This window comes from Nematolebias whitei, chromosome 1, assembly GCF_014905685.2.
Source record: "Nematolebias whitei isolate Nwh7 chromosome 1, NemWhi1, whole genome shotgun sequence".
Taxonomy (NCBI): domain Eukaryota; kingdom Metazoa; phylum Chordata; class Actinopteri; order Cyprinodontiformes; family Rivulidae; genus Nematolebias; species Nematolebias whitei.
The window spans coordinates 70,807,615-70,826,876 of record NC_056498.1 but is presented as its reverse complement, the minus strand read 5'-3'; the positions used below and the strand labels follow the sequence as shown (position 1 = coordinate 70,826,876).

The 19,262-nt window shown below is 41.5% G+C and overlaps 1 protein-coding gene across 1 annotated transcript in view; it reads right to left on the bottom strand.

Moving 5' to 3' along the window:
• The window catches only part of ubr2 (ubiquitin protein ligase E3 component n-recognin 2), a 58,895-nt gene that overhangs the window by 5,663 nt on the left and 33,970 nt on the right, over positions 1–19,262 (bottom strand). The window contains 20 exon segments of the mRNA XM_037687239.1: positions 356–494; positions 1,080–1,147; positions 1,288–1,384; positions 1,504–1,559; positions 1,634–1,782; positions 5,580–5,640; positions 5,729–5,817; positions 6,154–6,315; positions 6,398–6,491; positions 6,578–6,786; positions 6,884–7,062; positions 7,188–7,271; positions 15,426–15,535; positions 15,691–15,793; positions 17,148–17,302; positions 17,388–17,436; positions 17,535–17,637; positions 18,042–18,094; positions 18,877–19,001; positions 19,109–19,183. Coding sequence (XP_037543167.1) covers positions 356–494; positions 1,080–1,147; positions 1,288–1,384; positions 1,504–1,559; positions 1,634–1,782; positions 5,580–5,640; positions 5,729–5,817; positions 6,154–6,315; positions 6,398–6,491; positions 6,578–6,786; positions 6,884–7,062; positions 7,188–7,271; positions 15,426–15,535; positions 15,691–15,793; positions 17,148–17,302; positions 17,388–17,436; positions 17,535–17,637; positions 18,042–18,094; positions 18,877–19,001; positions 19,109–19,183 — 2,160 coding nt within the window.

Below are 19,262 nucleotides of genomic sequence, written 5' to 3'. Positions count from 1 at the left end.
ACAAACACAAGACAGACAGGTAAGAGACAAACACAAGACAGACTGGTGAGACACAAACACAAGACAGACAGGTGAGAGACAAGCACAAGACAGACAGTTGAGAGAAAAACACAAGACAAACTGGCGAGAGACAAACACAAGACAGACAGGTGAGAGACAAACACAAGACAGACTGGTGAGAGACAAACACAAGACAGACTGGTGAGAGACAAACACAAGACAGACTGGTGAGAGACAAACAAGACAGACTGGTGAGAGACAAACAGTTGAAACTCATGTGAGACATTTGAGTTAGCTGCTTCTTGCCTGTGTGTGTGTGTGTGTGTGTGTGTGTGTGTGTGTGTGTGTGTGTCACCTGCTGTGGTGGTGAGAAGGATCTGAACCAGGTGAGCCACAGTGATCAGATGAAGGAGATGGAGATGAGAAGAATCTATAGACGTTCGTCCTGATTGGTCGAGACCGTGAAGTGAGCTGTAGGACAACACACTATACACCTGCAGACACACAAACACACTGAACTGTCACTGGTTTAACTGGATGTAGAGTAAACTGGACTCAAAGCAGTTCAGATGTGTTTAATCTGGACTCACACTCGATAACTTGGATATAAACTGGAGTGACACTGGATTAACTAGAGTTAACATAAATTCACACCAGGATATAAACCAGCCAGCACTGGTTAAACTAGGTTAAATCTGAAGGGAGAATGGTTAACTGGGTTAAAAATGAACCAACACTGGTTTAACAGAGTTTTAACTGGACTAACCGTGGTTTTATTAGATTTAAACAGGATTTAAAATTGACTCACACTGAATTAACAGCACATAAACTTCCCTGACTCTGGCTAACTGGATTTAAACTGGACTTACACTGGTCATGCTGGGTTTCAACAGGGCAGACATTAGGCTAATTGGATTTAAATTGAACTGACACTGGTCTAATTGGATTGAAACCAGATTAACACTGGTTTAATTTGATTTCAACTGGAGTGACACTAGTTTAAGTGACAGTAAACTAACACAAACAGGTAAAAAAAAATTATACTAAACTTAGGCTGAAAATAAAATGATGGTACTCACCAGCAGGTGAAACATGTCAATGTCAAAAATACATGGAGTGTCTTCTACTTGAAGGCTTGGAACCAGAACTGAGGCAAAAACATGACAGGTACAACCTGAATATTTACAACTCATCATTTGAACGGATGTCTCACTTCTGTGTAGAGCAGACTGTTGTTTCACTGCTGTGTGCACAAGCAGCAAAGACTCTCTTGACTTGGTTGTGTACCTGAGAGCAGTCTGATGAGGTGAGCATGGACTGTTCTAGGTGGAGCTGAAGTCCAGCAGGCTGAGCTGAACCTGGTCAGAGAGCTCAGACAGTCATCCTACAATACATCAAACACAGGAACCACCTTAATACAGCTGTGGTGAACTGTTCGCACTAACCTGTTCACCACCTCACAATAGAACTTATCCTTACAGAGATCAATTTGTTGAGTCTTACCTGTCGGCAAGGTAAACTTCCAAACAATGGCTTATTTTCATCCATCAGGAGGCGCTCTGCATACAAACAGAAACAAAAACAGTGAGCATGAATCCAAACCAACCAGCGTGTCTGACAGGTGTGTGCATACCTATACTCTGGATGGTGTAGGCGCAGGTGGACCAGCTCAGCACCGGGACTCTAGGGTCCTGCTCATTGGGATTCACCTTCAGTCCCACCTTGTAGGCTGATATACTGAAGGTGTTGATCATCTCACTGATGCTACTAGAATATGGAATCCTGAGGGATAGAGTGACATCATCACTGACATCTTCATGTCCTGCAGCAAGTCATTGTTGAAGGTGAAAAGAAACAAACTCACTGACAGGTGCAATTAACCAAATTTGTAGTTTTGATTTGGATTTTCAAACCAAACAATCACAGAAGCAGTATAATCATGGAAAAAAAATATTAAAAGTATTTTGGCATTTTCCAATTTGCTTCTTGCTTCGAGTCCTGAATGAGCAACCCGCCACCACGAGTAGGGTGGTGGGGAGCAGACACAGAGAGTACCAATGCACTCAGGAATAACATTTATCACTAAGTTTATAACCAGTCACTGTTTAAAGCTAACATCATAACCTGCCATTTGAGTTTTTAACCCAAGTGAGTCAAATTTAGCTTTCAGCCAGCCTACACAGAAACAAGAGCACAGACAAAAGTTAAATTACTACTGACAAATTACTTGTCGAGTAAATTCAAAAAAGTTCAATACAAAAACAACTGAACTTTATTTGTAACAGAAGACGTTTCACTTCTCATCCGAGAAGCTTTCGCAAGTCAAAGAACAGTGAGTGGGGTTCAAGTTATAAAGTTGAGGTAAGATACATACATACATACATATGCAGATTGACCTATCACACTGCAGAGCAAGAGCGCATGGAGAGGAGGAAAAGTGTCACCACAAATATTGCTAGCTTAATTAGCTTACCTCAACCAGTTTTTACTGTTAACTGTAATATAATTAAAACAAGTACATTTGTTTACTCTGTCAGAGTGTGTGTTTACCAGCTAATAGCATATTGTGAAACAGCTGCCATGACATGTCAGAACTATCCGTGGAGACTAACTCTGAGTCCCAGTGAAGCTTCAGTTTATCTGGTTCTCATAAAAACTGGGGGGTTATAATTATATCTGGCTGGTGTCTGTCAAATATCTTGGTCTTATAATGATACCAGAGTCCATATTTAAATTTTAGAGCCATTTAAAGCGTTCTTTATGCTGCTGCCTACTGACTCCTTCTTCTTCTTCTTTCGGCTGCTCCCTGCGTTAGGGTTCGCCACAGTGAACTAAGTCGCACGAAGATTTGTCAGTTATTTTATTTATTTATTTATTTATTTTTACACCGGACGCCCTTTCTGATGCAACCACAGACCACCGAGCTACCACAGCCCTTTGTATGGAGCAGAGAGCTGCTATCTAGGACACACAGAGGAGCAGATGGTGGGGGTTAAGGGCCTTGCTCAAAGGCCCAGAGTGGGACGAATGAGGGTGGGGGAAGGTGTGGGTGCTTCACCTACCCCACCCACATTATTTATGTTGTCGGTACCGGGGCTTGAACTGGCGATCTTCCGATCACAGGCCCACTTTCTCTAACCTCTGCGCCACCACTCCCCGCCTACTGCCTACCGACTCCCGATTTTTCTTAAAACAAATATTTCTCCTAAAATCACTTTAAACTGAAACTTGTCATTGGTTATTTTTTTATATGATGACACTTTTACAAGAAAGTGTTGCTAATTAAAACAAACAAAGCACAAATATCTTTGCTGAGCCATAAAGCAACAACAGTGCCCTACGAGGACTCGGCTCGTGTCAGGGGTCAGACTTCGGACTGGACCTACACCTGACAAAAGGTTTGAGGCTTTTCTGCTTGAAATAAATGAGGTGGACTGCACACAGTGAGTGTATTACATTACAAGTTTGAATTTGAATTGCGAAGTCGGAGGGACACTTTTGAAAAGGAAATCTAAAGTAGTTTTAAAAAGCAGAAAATATTTTCCATAACAAAAACTTTTACCTAGTCTTGGTCAATATGTTCATCCAATCGCCCAACATTTAAACCCCCCAATTAAAAACAAGGATAAAACTCGAATATCCATTTAGAAAATCTGACCTATAGTCAGGGGTTTGTCTAGAAAAATATTTATGGGGTGGGGGTGAGGAAGTCCTTTGGATGAAAGATGAAACATCTCAGCAAACACCCCCCCCCCCCCCCCCCCCAAAAAAAAAAAAAAAAAAAAAAAAAACACAAACAAAAGAAACTGTCCAGATGACCTGTCTGAACATTGTTGGATTTTATACCTAGATTATTGAGCATGAACTTTGATGTATATCTCTTGTTGTGCCACCTCTTCTACACTGGGTTTCAGCTGCTTGAGACATTCACTTTGCAGTTCATCAATTGATGCTTTCTTCTTCATGTGTTCCAGAATCTTGGTTGTTTCATCCTAGGTTTGTGATACTCACTAGTTCTGCCTCCCTCCTTTCTCTTAGTGTACTGTCTCAATGTGCCGGACTTTGTGCATTGTGAGGAGTTTTTAAGTCTTGATGTCAGCGGCTTCTATCTCCTCATTTGGCCAGGCTATTACACCAGCTGGATATCCGATGACTGGCACAGCGTGCAAGTTGATGGCTTGAAATTTGTTCTTGCATTCAGCTGGTTCTTCATGTCCTGCCTTACTCTCTGTTAGTACTTAGTTGTGGCTGACTTTCTTGCAGTCTCTTGCCTGTGGGATTCCAAGGTATTTGTAGCTGTCCTGGATATCTGCTACATTGCCTTCAGGTTGTTCAATCTCTTCACCTGTGATTACCTTGCCTCTCCTAGATACCATTTGACCACACTTATCCAGTCCAAATGGCATTCCAATGGCCTTTAACACAGTCATCCTTGCTGGTGAGGTAGATCAGTGAGTCAGTGTCTCACTCGTTTTTGACATACAGCTTGATGTCATCCATCTAGAGGAGGTGACTTGTTCCACTTTGGAATGGTACCCAATGTCACTCTTTGTGATATACACATTGATATAAACATGGGAAGTTCTGTTGATGCCTTACTTTTTTGGTTTAAATTAGTCAATAATTCTGAATATTTTTAGTTCCTTTTAATTAAATAAATGTCCTAATCTACCAAACGATGAGGCATTTTTAGATGAAAAAATTTAGTTAAACCACAAAACATAAAATGAAAACTGGGACAATAAAAGATATTTTATAGAGAATATAGTGAAGCAGCCATATGTCCCAAAGGGGATGAAGAGGATTAAGCTAAGTTACAATATAGTGGAAGTTTTTAGTGCTGATTTTATTTATTTGTGTTTATTTATTTATTTTTTTACTTGCCTGCTAGCCTCCTTAGATAGAGAACTTTACTAATTGGCTTTTCTATGTATGTGAATGTTCCTGCAAAGTGCCCTGAGAAAACTTTGTTGTGATTTGGCGCTATATAAATAAACTGAATTGAATTGAATTGAATTTTTAAACAGGAGACTACATTTTAATAAAAACATTGTCAATTTATTTAAGTGATAGTTCAACAGGAAGGTTTCCAAAACAAGAGGTTGGATGCACCACACTGTACTCTACTGTAAGAGCAATAAAAAAATAAAAATTAAAAATAAATCACTGTAATGCCACTTTAATTGGTAATATGTGACTTATCTGTGCTGCTGATTATCTATGCTGCTGATCTCATGCTGCTGTATTCATTCATACCCATCTACTCACACAGATTCATGTTCAGGCTCCTACTGATACGCCGTATTGTTTAAAATTTTATTTTATATCTTAGATCTTTATTTACTGTTTCTTTTTATACTTTATATTTTAGCTTTTGTTGGGTGTAACTGGGACCCTGTGTACATAATTTTGTTCCACCTCATGTACCACATGTGGCGAGAATGACAATAAACCTACTTGAACTTGATAAATGCAACATTTTCAAACTCGGTGAGGAATGGCTTTCAATAATTCTGATTACAATATTGATCAAAATTATTGTGATTCTTATTTTTACATAATCGAGCAATCTTACTCACTGTGGAATAAAGTTGACTGTGAACCCATCAGGAACAGCAGGCTCCGCCCCTCCCAATGTGTCTAGAACATACAAACAAAACAACACCTGAACACATATTAACACTCACAGAAAGGTGTGACTCCGCCCTCTAACTGACCGGTGACTGACCATTTGACTGCTTCCTGTGGGTGAAGTGTAACACTGATATCTGCTGACTGATAGTCTTCAGCCACGTCTCCAGACTGGGATGATCAGCACTGAAACAAAACAGGTAAACGTTAGCTATTCCACACAGAAAGAGCACCCGTCCTCAGGTTCATTTAGCATGAACAGATGTCCGCTATTAAGACCAGACACCACAGTATGTAGAGGGAGGAGTAAAGTATTCACAGGAGAATTGGCACCACTTGTGTATGATAGATACTTTATTAATCCCAGAGGGAAATTAGAGAAATTATTTACAATTTATTTATAATAAACTTATATTATAAATTTGGGAAATTGATGTGTATCTGAAGACAGGTGTTACTGAGTTAGGTGCATCTGACAGCAGGTACGGGTGTGGGTGTAACTATGGGCGAGTGTTTGTGTACCTGCGGTCAGGTGGGGAGGTGTGCGGCAGTAAGGGGATCACAGTGTTGCTTAAACACTCGCACAGTGGACATAAAAACTCTCCTTTTTCCGCATCATAGCTGGTGTGGCCTCTCAGCCGCTGCTGACGTCTCTGCTCTTTTAGCTGCACAGCCTCAAAGTACCTGAATACAAACAGGTGTAACGTGGTCAGCAGAACTGCCCCGTGAGCCGCTGATGGGTCAGTGCATAGCTGCAATATCACACCTCTGCCAGCAGGTGGCATGCATGATGTGTCCACAGCTGGCTGTGTGAATTCCCAGGGACAGGTCGGGGTGCATGAACAGGGGGTCGTGGTGCTCTGAGAAACACAACCACATGTTGGGTAACAATCAGTAAAACAGACAGGTGAGTGTTCAGGTTACGTGAGAGCGTTGCTCCACACACCTGGGTCAGGAAGGCTGCGACTGCGATTCTTAGACAAAACTGTGGACCTCTGGATGAACGCAGCCAGAACCATTGCTCTGCCATGACCTCTGACTTCCTGCTCCTCCTGACATAGGATGCAGGTCACCAGCTGACGACGCTCAGTCCCGCCCATCCTCCCGGGACCAACGCACATCAGAGAAGAACAGGTGAGTTCTGAACTGGTAGGACTGAAAGGAGAAGATCAAAACATTTTGATGCTCGTCTGATGAGCAGGACAAAAGCAGGTCAGCTACAATGCGTTTCCAGGTGTGTGCCCAGGTATACCTGTGCTCAGCAACAGACGTGGAAGCCTCCAGCTCCTCCATGCTCTGCTGGAACAGCTCCTTGTTCTCGTTGATGAAGTGTTTCTGCATCTCAGACATTTGAGCCATGATCTTCTCCCTGCGGAGCCGAGCCATCTCTGCTTTCCGCTTCCTCTCCGCCTTGTCTTTGTCCCTCACTGTCTGCATTGGGCCACACGCCCACAACACAATCAGTTTATCTTTACTCTTTTTTTTTAATTGTTTTACGCCAATAAAGAAGTATTTCTGCCAACAAGAGTAAAGTAAAAACATGAACTTGTTCTGACCTCCTCCAAATATTGTCCCTGGTTGACGGAGATGCTGAACGTAGATGATGTCCGTTCTCTGATGGTTTTGATGTTTGCCACCATCTGCTCACCAACAAACAGACAAAAATCATCAACAGCTGGATAATTCATTGTCCCCATCCTTCTGAGAGGGACACCAGTGTTTATGATTTTTTATGTGAAAACTGGACTTCAGTGGCCTCAGTTGCATTTGTGCCTAAAAAATCCGACCTGGCTCGGCCCCAGACTGTAGACATTTTTTCCGAGCCTGACACGACCCAATCATTTAACTGTAATTAGAGGCTCGAACCCGAAATTTTTTTTTTTGGGTTTGGGATTTTTTTTTTTTAATTAAGCTTTTACTGCTTTTGTAAGCAAATCACTTTGACATTATTTAAAAACGTATTTCAAATAAAGGAAGATGTAAGATTTCTTGTTTCACCAAATGGATATAAACAAAACAAATAGTCTAAAAAAATCAACTCTAAAGATAAGCTATTATATCTAAAAAAGTTAAATCTGGTCCTCTGGACATTCAAAAAAACTAAACAAAGCAAAACAACAAAAAAGTGTAGAAACGTTTCGTCTCTCATCCAAGAGACTTCCTCAGTCTGAGGTGCTGTATTCAGCTCAGTCTCTTAAATAGCACCTTCTCAGAGTGGATCAACCAGTTTTGCTGCTGACAACCAAAACCAGCTGATCACATGCTCAAGAAGGACCATCAGCCTAACAATGGATCATTAGCACACTGATGGCTGTTTACTGTTCACAGAGGGCTGAGTGATACTAGCAATCACAGCATTGTAAGAGGGGGACAGTTGAACCCGGTGGCCTCCACCCCTGTTTAATGATGGACAATTTCTTTTCACAAAGATGGCCTCCTTTACTCCTCTCTCAAACCATTGTTCCTCTCTATCCAGGATGTGAACATCTTCATCCTTGAAAGAGTGACCGCTGGCCTTGAGATGAGTGTAGACCGCAGAGTCCTGGCCTGATGATGTTGATCTTCTGTGCTGGTCCATCCTTTTGGCCAGTGGCTGTTTTGTTTCCCCGATGTAAGACTGATCACAGCCCTCCTGACACTGAACAGCATACACAACATTGCTCTGTTTGTGCCGGGGGACTAGATCTTTGGGATGAACCAGTCTTTGCCGTAATGTATTTTGGGGTTTAAAAGCCACTGGGACATTATGTTTAGAAAATAAACATCTCAGTTTCTCTGATACTCCCTCAACATATGGAATGACCACTGGTCTGGCATGAAGATGTGCACATCCTGGATAGAGAGGAACGATGGTTTGAGAGAGGAGTAAAGGAGGCCATCTTTGTGAAAAGAAATCGTCCATCGTTAAACAGGGGTGGAGGCCAACGTGTTCAATTGTCCCCCTCTTACAATGCTGTGATTGCTAGTATCACTCAGCCCTCTGTGAATAGTAAACAGCCATCAGTGTGCTAATGATCCATTGTTAGGCTGATGGTCCTTCTTGAGCATGTGATCAGCTGGTTTTGGTTGTCAGCAGCAAACTGGTTGATCCACTCTGAGACGGTGCTATTTAAGAGACTGAGCCGAATACAGCACCTCAGACTGAGGAAGTCTCTCGGATGAGAGACGAAACGTTTCTACACTTTTTTGTTGTTTTGCTTTGTTTTTTTTGTTTTTTTGAATGTCCAGAGGACCAGATTTAACTGTTTTAGATTTTTCTACCTGGATTATTGAGCATGCATCAGGATATAAGCTATTATACAGATGAAAAAAAATTATAGTAAAATTATTTGGAAAAATATAGAACAAGGCTATTTCAATTGAACGTGCTGCTTGCTTCGGCTTTTGTAGCTTCAGATGCTGCAACAACTTCCTTCACCGCAGATGACAGCAAAGCGCGGAGAGACACGTGACCGGTGATCAGGTGATCCATCTGAGCTTAACTGGACATTTTTTTGCCTCTTTCAACTGGCCGGTCGGACCCGCCTCCTCTACAAGTAGATTAACACAATTTTATATTGTGCATTCTTATTTAGTTTTCTTTGTACTGTATGATTCGTAAAACCATATCACAAGGCCGAGACCGACTCGGCCCACCCATCAAGCATTGGGACGACCTGGCCCTAATTTGGGTTGGGCTGGGTCAGGCCCAGGTTAGAAATGGCAGCTCTACAGCAGCAGGGTGCAGAGCGAGACGCATGCGGCCGATGATCCGGTGATCCATCTGAAGCTTAACAGAAAGTTTTTTTTTTTACCTCTTTCAACCGGCCTGTCGGACCTGAGCGTGCACCTGACACACATCAGCAGATTTCACTGTGCTGGCTTTAGAGTGAGTTCTCCTGTTTTTAGCTTTTGTTTAATACTTTCTAGCTCCATTATGTCGTTTGTTGTGGGTCAATTGCAAATCCTCAGCTAAAGCCCGACACTGACTCTGCCCACCAAGCACATAATTTTGGCCTGACCCGAATTTCAGGTCGGGTCGTGCATGGGCTCCGGACAAAAATCTCAACTCTACCTCAGATAGTCTGACAGTCCTATGTCTGACAGTCCTATGCTGATGGAGTAAGAACTTCTCTTTAACTCAGGTGAAAGTTCTTAGTCATTCAGGGACATTTAAACAAAGGCATCTGGACTTCTTTAGTTTTGGTTCAATTCAGTTCATTTTGTTTATTTAGCATCAATTCACAGCAAAAATCATCTCAAGGCACGAACAAAAACATTCACATACTTTAAAAAATGCCAATTAGCAAAAGTTATCTAAGGAAGTCAGCAAACTGCGCTTTAACTGTCGTAATTTCCCTTTTTGAGCAGCATACTGGTGACAGTGGAAAGGAAAAACTTCCTTTTAATAGGAAGAAACCACCAGCAGAACCAGAGCACCGAGGAACTCCATACTCTGGTGTATGAAGAAGATTGATTATTAATATAAATAAACTGGAATCTTTCAGATAAAGATGATTTGAACCAGTTTAGAGCTGTTCCTGTGATCCCAATATCATGTTCAAACTTCTCTAATGCCCCTTTTCCACCGTCACAGAGCGGATCAGATCAGTTCGGGTTGGTTCAGATCGGTTCGGGTCTGTTGTGTTTCCATGTACATTTCTGGACCAGCTCTGTAGGCGGGGACTAGAATCCAACTCGTCTTACCACCTGGTGGCGGTAGTGCTCCCTTAAGCTACTTACTAGCCACCACTAAACATATTAGAAGAAGAACACCCTGAAGGTTTTGTCACACGATGTTGTGGAAGAGATGTTATGCTCTAATGGAGTACCTCATGAGCTGTAACTTATAAACCTGATTCATAATCCTACCTTACTGCCTTCCCTGCTGCTTTAAACCCATGTGTTTTTCATTTTAGTATAGGTTTTTACAATAAAGATGTATTAAAAATATCTTCACTTTTATTATTTGCAGATATGCACAAGGTTCATGTTAAAATTGCAAAACATCACACTGTGCTGTAATCTTTGAAACTGCTTTTACAATAAGATACAGACTTGAAAACAATTAGGTTAAATTTTGTCCTTGAATTTTAAAGATTTGTCTTTCATTAAATTAAAACATAAATTTATTACTTATTAATCTAAAAAAGTTAAGTCTGGTCCTCTGGACATTCAAAAAACAAAACTAACAAAAAACATTTAGTTTATTTATTATGAACTGTATTGTTTGTTTTGTGAATGTCCAGAGGACCAGACTTAACTTTTTAGATTTTTCTGCCTGGATTATTGAGCAGCATCAGGATATTACTTAATAAATAGTCAGTTGGTCTGTGAACACCATGGGCTCCTAGAAGAGCTGAAGAGGTGGCTGTTGATGTCTGTGCCTCCCTGGTGAAGATGCTGCTCCCACAACCCTGAAGCAGAAGAGGATGGATGAATGGATGGATGGATGGATGGACGGGTGGCGAAGGAGGAGACCATCAAACAGCAGGAGTGGTCAGTTCAGGTGAACTCCTGCCTGTTTGCTTCAGATCAGCTGTTCAAATCTCTGCAGGTTCAAATAAAAGGTGCACCAGGACTTTCAGCTGAATCTCTCGGGCCACAGTTGTATGGCCAATAACTGATAACTGTCCTTTCTGAATTTTTGACTGTTTTTGTGTCACTTCATCCTAGAACCAAAAAATTATAACATAATAACAGTTGAGCAGATTCTAGTAATCTTTTCTTAGGATCCATTAAAGATCAAATGCAATTGGAAATTCTTCTCAATTCCAGTATGAATTTAAACAAACACTATCTGCACTTAACATTGTAAAATTTGTTTAGGAAATTTAATGTTCAAGGACACCACTTAAGAAAAAAATTGTTTAATAGGAAAAGTAAGAAGTGAAAAATGTAGAAAAATAAAAACTACTGCGTCCAACTAATGATTGTGTATCTGTCTATCCCTTGTCTCACGGGCTTCATCCAGAAGAAGACGCACGTGTTGTTCCTGCTGTGTCCGGTTCAGTTCTTCATGTTCATTCAGTGATGAAAGAAGACTTTTCTTTACTGGACTCTTTTCTCTTTCTCTTCACTAGAAAGAAGAAAAAGTGGTTAATTCAAGCTACATACTGTTTTTGAATAAATGCATGAAACAAAGAAAGGTGCTGCTAACAGCTATAATAGATATATTAATAATAATAAACTGATCAAATAAGAAAATGAAAAATAAATTGATTTAAAAATAATGAAAATGATAATAATGGATATATGAATCAGAAAGTATTGTACAGATGCAGATATTCTTTGTCATTCGCACCACATGTGGTACATGTGGTGGATCAAAATTATGTTCACAGGGTCCCAGTTACATCCAACAATAAAATATAAAAGAAAAACAGTAATAAGATCTAAGATATGAACTAATAAAAACATCAACTAAAAATATAAGCTCTAATAGCATAAAAACATTAAACACAATACGCAGAACAGCAGCACGGACATGAGTCTGTGTGAACAGACGAGCACGAATGAACACAGCAACATGAAACAGATCAGCAGCAACATGAAACTGATCAGCAGCAACATGAAACTGATCAGCAGCTACATGATGTGATTCTTCACAGTGTTATATATTCATGAGGCTGCACAAACTCAAGTTCATGTTGCTGTTTGATGTATTGTTTTGATTGTTTACTGCTATTAGTGCTTAGTGTTTTATTAGTAGATGTTTTTTAGTTGATATTTTTCTTAGTTCATATCTTAGATCTTATTACTGTTTTTATTTTACGTTTTGTTGTCTGTAACTGGGACCCTGTGTACATAATTTCATCCCAATTCAGTATTTATTCAACATTTTAGTTTTTTACTTTAAAAATAAAATAAATCAAGTCCTTATCGGCACAAATAAATTGATGTGGAACATGTTGCATCTTACCGAGCACAGAAGCTGCAGCGTTGTGCTGCTCTGTGAGGTGCAGCTGGGCTGTGATGGAGACCTGTCAGGTGTAGACTCCTCTGATGGAGCAGGAGCAGGAGCCGGGAGGCTTGGAGGGTTTAATGTGGAGTTTAGAGATGAACCATCACGCACTGAAATACGTTCTGGATAAAATACAGTGAGAAACGGGACCAGAGTACAGTTAGCATTTATGCAAATTAGCTTAGCATCGTAGCACCGACGTTGTACTATTATGGCGTCAGCCTCTTTTGTTAGTTAAAAATATGTTCAGAACCGATGGGATGAGTAATTTAAAATATGTTTAAAGTTAGAAAACACTCACCATCTTCTATAAATGGTTCAAGTAGAGCAGTAGTCGTGTCCAAACCACCCTCCAATCCTCCATCTAGCTCGCTTTGACTTTTTTCGTCGGCCACCAAGCACAACAACACCTGCACTTCTGCATTTGACCACGGCTTTGATATTATTGTTGTTGTATAGCTTCAAAATACTAAAAGATACGCTCCTCGTGTTATCGCTAATGGCAAGCGGTAGAGAAAAAAATGGTGGATCGGGTTGTTTGGAAAGACTCCACAGACTCCTCCCCCCGACCAATCAGTGACCGACAGTGTTTCTGACGTCACGGCGCGGCTCGCTCGGAACCCTTGAGAAGCCGGGCCAGAATTTAGCGAGGCGAGCCGGTTTCTGGAACAGTGGAAAGACCTCAAACGCGCTTCAACCCGGAAATATCCGACCCGCGCCGTGACGGTGGAAAAGGGGCATAACATAATGTTGAGATTTATTGCACCAAATGCAGCATTGAGGTCTAACAGAACAAGACACAGAATATCATAAGTAACTTTTACCAGAACTCCTCAAACAGATTATTTCTGTCCAGTTGTTCATACAATAGATTTGCAATTATTTTCTCTAGAGTTTTTTTTAGAAGAGGAGGAGACTGGATAGGTCTATAATTGGCCAGCGTTCCTGAATCAAGATTAAGTTTCTTGAGGTTTAATTACAGTGACCTTAAAGTGCCATGCTACAAAATCATTCATTAAAGACAGATTCAGCAGATCCAAAATGAGGATATTAAAAGAAACATCTCTTTGAACAGTGTGGTTGGACATCCACAGTGGGCATGTCTCATCCCAGAACATGTCCAATGGCTGGTTTGGATGAAGCTATGATTTTTGACATTTCAGAGCTAAACAGGCGTTATTGAGTTAGGCATCTTTCTATTCTGGCTCTCGATCAAGGCGGATGCTCCTGCTCTCCCTCCCCCTGTTCTCCTCTTCCTCCTGTTTTGCTCTCTGTGTGTTTGAAGCTCCTGGTACACACCTCCCTAACAAAAAATACGATTATGGATCTGGTGAGCTGGACTTTCAATGAAATCGACAAAATCTTTTCAACAAAATGACAGGGTCCTGGAGAACCCTCTTGTCCGGCTGAGACTCATGCTGCAGGATACGTCAGAGATCCGTGGGGAGTTTGGCAGCTGATGTGCCTCTCAGTTCTGTCTCAGGAGGACGCTGGAGACATTTATATATTTGGATTTATGATAGCAGGGGTTCTGCTCTTTGACATCGGTGGGGCTCTGTTTTATCGACTTTTGAAGAAGACATCAGCAGCAGTTTTGGCCACGACAAGCCTTAAAGGTTTGGTTCGTGCTATGAGGACTCAAAATCGTCTGATTTATGAGCTAAACCATAACATGGAGGTGATTTGTGAGAATCGCAGGCCACCTGCGTCTTCTAGGACTCAACAGCATATTGGGATTGACCTTAAGGAGACTCACAACGTGGATCAGTGGAATGTCCATAAATTTGGACATTTTGGACCGGAAAGTTCCAGCAGGACTCAAGGCTGACCAGAAAAAACAGCCTGCCTGAAGAAAACCAGCAATTGTAATTGTGGCTTATCTGAATTTGACTTCCCTGTTTGGCCTCAGATACAAGTCGACTATCAAATTTCTCCTGGGACATGAGTAAATAGGGACAAAAACTTTGTCTATCGTACCACCACCTCCCCCACCCCGAGAATATCTGTGCAGGCTTATCAGAATTGCCGGTTGAACAACATAATCAGAACTGTGGCCTATTTGAAAGTGCTCATGGACAAATCTCAACGTCTTGACGTCAAATGTATATGTAATCATGTTTATAAATGTTCTTGCTGGTAGAGTTGTTTGATGTCTCAAATCATGTCCTGATAGGACAAGACATGAAGAGCTCTTTTTTTTTGTAATACCACTATTTATCATGGTTCTTACACTTTTTCTATCTAAAAGTATTCTGATAAAGAATAAGGGGCCGTGCTTTTTAGCAGCAGCAACGTGCACTCCGCCCATCTTTTGGATGACTGTATGAACATAATCTCACTGTATTTCGGTACAATGATAATAAAGCTTATTCTGATTCTGAATCAAGACCAAAACTGTCCAAACACAAATCGTGTTCTAGTGACATTTCTAAAACTAGCTCTAAAGTTGTTTTTCTTTTCAGTTTATCGTGATTCTACTCTGATTCTAATGAGTCTGCCTTGACTCTAATTTGATTCCAATAAATCTATTCTGAATCTAAACAGATTCTTTTCAGATTCTAATTTTTTTACTCGGATTTGACTAATTTTACTCTGATTCTATTTTTAGTAGTCTGATTCTACTAATTTTGCCCTGACTCTAAACAGAATTTAATAGTTCTACTCTGACTCTATTTTGACTCTACTGATATATTTTTAGAACTAAGGAAAAAAATCCAGCAGTTATTTTTTAAAGCTTCAGGATTATTTGACAGAACTAACAAGTTTGAAGAGGTCAGTGTTTCATATGTTATAGGAGGCACTGTAAACCGAGCTGGTCTCCGTGTGACATCACAGTGACGTTAGCACGCACCTTTAAAATCCAGGTGATCATGTCTTTGTGGACCTCCAAGTGAGGAGCATTCTGCAGACTCTCCAACAAAGCCAAAACACTTCCTGAAGTGCTGGGAGCTTCACCTGGACCTGAACACATAAACCCAATGAGACAAAACAAAAACTACAGTCTGCCACGTTAACGTATTTAACACAATTTGATTTTAAATATCACATGACAAATGACTTCCTCGTCAGAAAAGAATCATGTTTTTTACTCCACGTGTGTGTAAGTGTGAACTGACGTGTGATCTTAGACGTGTAGTTGAAGATGACGTCATCATCGGTGCTGCTATTCTCCAGCTGCTGCTGTTCCTCCAACAAAGCCATGCCCACCAGGTGGAGTGCCTACATGTGGGATGACAAAAGGAATTCAGAATTACCAGGTGTCAAAACACCCACTCAGTAGCTCTGTGAGGACTCTAAGGAGGACGAGGCCCTCCACGGGCCAATAATGTTCATCTTTGATGACTCACTAGAAAACAGGGCTCTCTGCAGGTCCTTAAAGTCCCTCTGTCTGGACTCAGAGAGGGGTGGGACCCTCTATGGGCTATTAAAAGTTCCTATGTGTAGCCACCTTAGAGGACAAGGCACTCCCCTAGTTACTGAAGTTCTTCTGTGTGGACTCAGAGAGGACAGAACCTTCTGCGGGTCATAAATGTTCCTCTTCCAAACACAAAGAAGAAGGGGTCATCAGCTGGTCAATAGTTATGACAGGGACCTCCACTAGTCATTAATGTTACACTGTGGGAACTCAGAGAACGATAGAGCCCTCTGTAGCCATGTTTACATGCGCAGAATTCTTTGACTGGATTGAAATGTGTTCTGTTTGAATAATTCAAATGTATTGTTTACATGGGCACAGTCTGTTCATGACGAGCGTTTACATGCAGCGGGCTTTGTTCTGAACAGCAGTACTGACATGCGCAGAGTGGTAAACTCTCCTTTAAAAAAAACACTGAAGAAGAAGTTCTACTTCCGGGGTGAACGTAAACAAACCTGAGCACCCAAAATGGACCCGCGACAGGTTTTAATGATGGTGGAGACGTTACTGCACTCCCTGACTGAGCTACAGGTAATACGGATCATTTTGAGCTCTTTCAAAGTTTCTAGTAGAAATGTTGTCGCTCACCGACCAGTTTTGCTCCCCTGACATGCTAATATTATTAGTATTAGCCAGGCGGAAATGGCAAAGTCACACATGCGCAGTCAGGTCAGTTTTTCACGATCAGATAAAAACGAACAGATCAAGCGTTTACATGCGCACCGATCGGGTTACGGATCGGCGTAAACCATCCGTTTCGTTCTGATCACAAATTATATCAGAACGCGCCGAATACACAAAAAATAACCCGAACGGAGTGTTTACATGACACACCTTTATTCCGACCGGCCATTTGATCCGGTTACTTATGTCCATGTAAACATACCTTGTGAGTCATTAAAGTTTCTCTGTGAGGACTCATTAGAGAACAGAACCTTCTGCTGGTCATCAAAGTTCCCAACAGACCGCCACTGTCCATTATGTAAAACCATCTTGAAACACTGTTCTTTCAGCCCATTGTAGGTAAATTGTCTTATCAGTGTGATTACATTCCTGTCTTCAGTCTGATTAACCGTCCTGTCATTGGTCTGATTGGCCCCTCAGGTATTTGAACACACTTTTTGACAATAAAAAGCAAAAACGCTTCCAGTGTCTCACCCTCTGCAGCATTGACTCGGTCCAGCCGCCGCTGCTCGGCTCCACAGCCCACTGCAGCACAGTGCCTTCTATAGCCAGCAGCACATCACACTGCAGCAAGTTCACCAGGCTGGCAAAGAGCGGACACAAAGGAGGAGGTACTGGTGGGGGCAGGGCTGAAGCACACACACACAGGTTACCATGGTGACCAGGTAAGTTACAAACAAATGCTGGAAAATAATCAGAGTTAGCTGTGTTTACCTGTGTCCTCACCAACCTGTGTCCTCAGCTTCCTTTGAGCCTCCTCAGCCTGAGGTAACACACACAGCACCATAACAAACAAATCAATACCTAAACAATACCTGATCAGTACTAAATCAATATCTTGATCCAGATGAATTCAAGTACCTTGGACTGGTCCGCTCGGGTGTAGTGATGGAAGTAAAGGTTAAAGTACCTGTACCACTCGGGTCGCAGCTCATACAGGCCACGCCCAGTCACACCGGGCTTCCTGTGGACACAGTACTACAATCAGAACAATCAGCGCTGTAGGCCTCCCCCAGTCATGTCTGGCGACCTGTAGATGCAGTACTACAGTAAATACACTAAACAGTACTGCAGGCCCCACCCAGCCTTTAATGGGTTCATGTGGACTACATTCTGTACTACATTCAGTGATATACTAGAGCTGTAGGAGTATGTCATGTATATTTAAGGTAGACTGCAGGACCAAAAACATCCATGTTAGGCTGCCTTCAGACTCAGGTCTCCCTTGTAAAAGAGCTGTGATCGCAACGAGACTTGTGTGTATGTGTGTTTGTGTGTGTGTGTGTGTGTGTGTGGGGGGGGGGGGGTGAGTGGATGGATGGATGAATAAAATGATTGTTCAGGTGGATGTGTGAAACAAAAACTAACTTGAAAGAAGCCACGCTGTCGATGACTTGCTCAAGACCCGTCTCCTTATTACCCTGGAAAAAAAATGTCTTAGTCTGATTAAACACAAGATTAATCAGTAAACTTCAGGCAAACACACAGGTTAACACTCAGGTAAACAGGTGAAGACTCAGGAAAAAGCAGGCAAACATTCAGGTGAACAACAAAGTCCATGCTCAATCAGGCTCAAACTCAGGTGAACAGGTAAACACTAGAGCAAGCAGGTCACTCAGGAAAACACACAGCAGGCGAACAATTAGACAACTCGAATGAACACTTGGACAAAAACTCAAGTAAACACTTGGGAGAACAAGTAAATACTCAGGTAAATAGGAAAACATTAACATAAACAGGTGAAAACTCAAGTGCTCAGATAAACATTCAGGTAAACACACAAGTAAACATCTAATGAGGCTGAGTCAGGTCTTCTGGACAGATTCTTCTTTGTTGAAACGTTTCATCTTTTATCCAAAAGTCTTCTAGTCTGAAAAAGTCTTTTGAATAAAAGATTAAACGTTCTTCTTCGGATTCGGAAGAAGAAGAATTGAAGAATTCTGATTCTTCACAAAGAAGAACCCGTCCAGAGGACCTGACTCAACTTTGTTAGATTTATCTACCTGGATGACTGAGCATGCATCAGGACACTCAAGTAAGCACTTGGATGAACAGGTAAACACTTAGGTAAACATTAACATAAACAGGTGAAGACTCAGGTAAACACTCAGGTAAACATTCAGGTGAACACTCACAAAAACAGATAAACACACAATCCAACACTTGGATAAACAGATCAGTAACATTTCATTTTGCATCTCACGTTCTCAGGAAGAGCTTTCACCAGCTCGCTGTGAGCCATTGGTCTGATTGACAGTTGGTGGATGATTTCTCTTCTGACCTCATCAAAAGGCTCCACCTGTCCAACACCTGGCACATAACGCTCACCTGTAACACACAGACATGCTGCAGCTAAGCTGACCATCCTGTTTCACCTGTTCATCCTGCACCTGGAGCCTCATCGTTTATGGTTCCAGCAGTCCAGAAGCACTCACCAACAATCATGATGATGAGATGAAGCATCTCCTCAATTAGAGTGTTCTGCTGGACCAAGTCCTGTGGAACAGATACTAGAGCATCAGAACCACAATCAAAGGCTCAGATACAGGTCCTTCTCAAAAAATTAGCATATTGTGATAAAGGTCATTA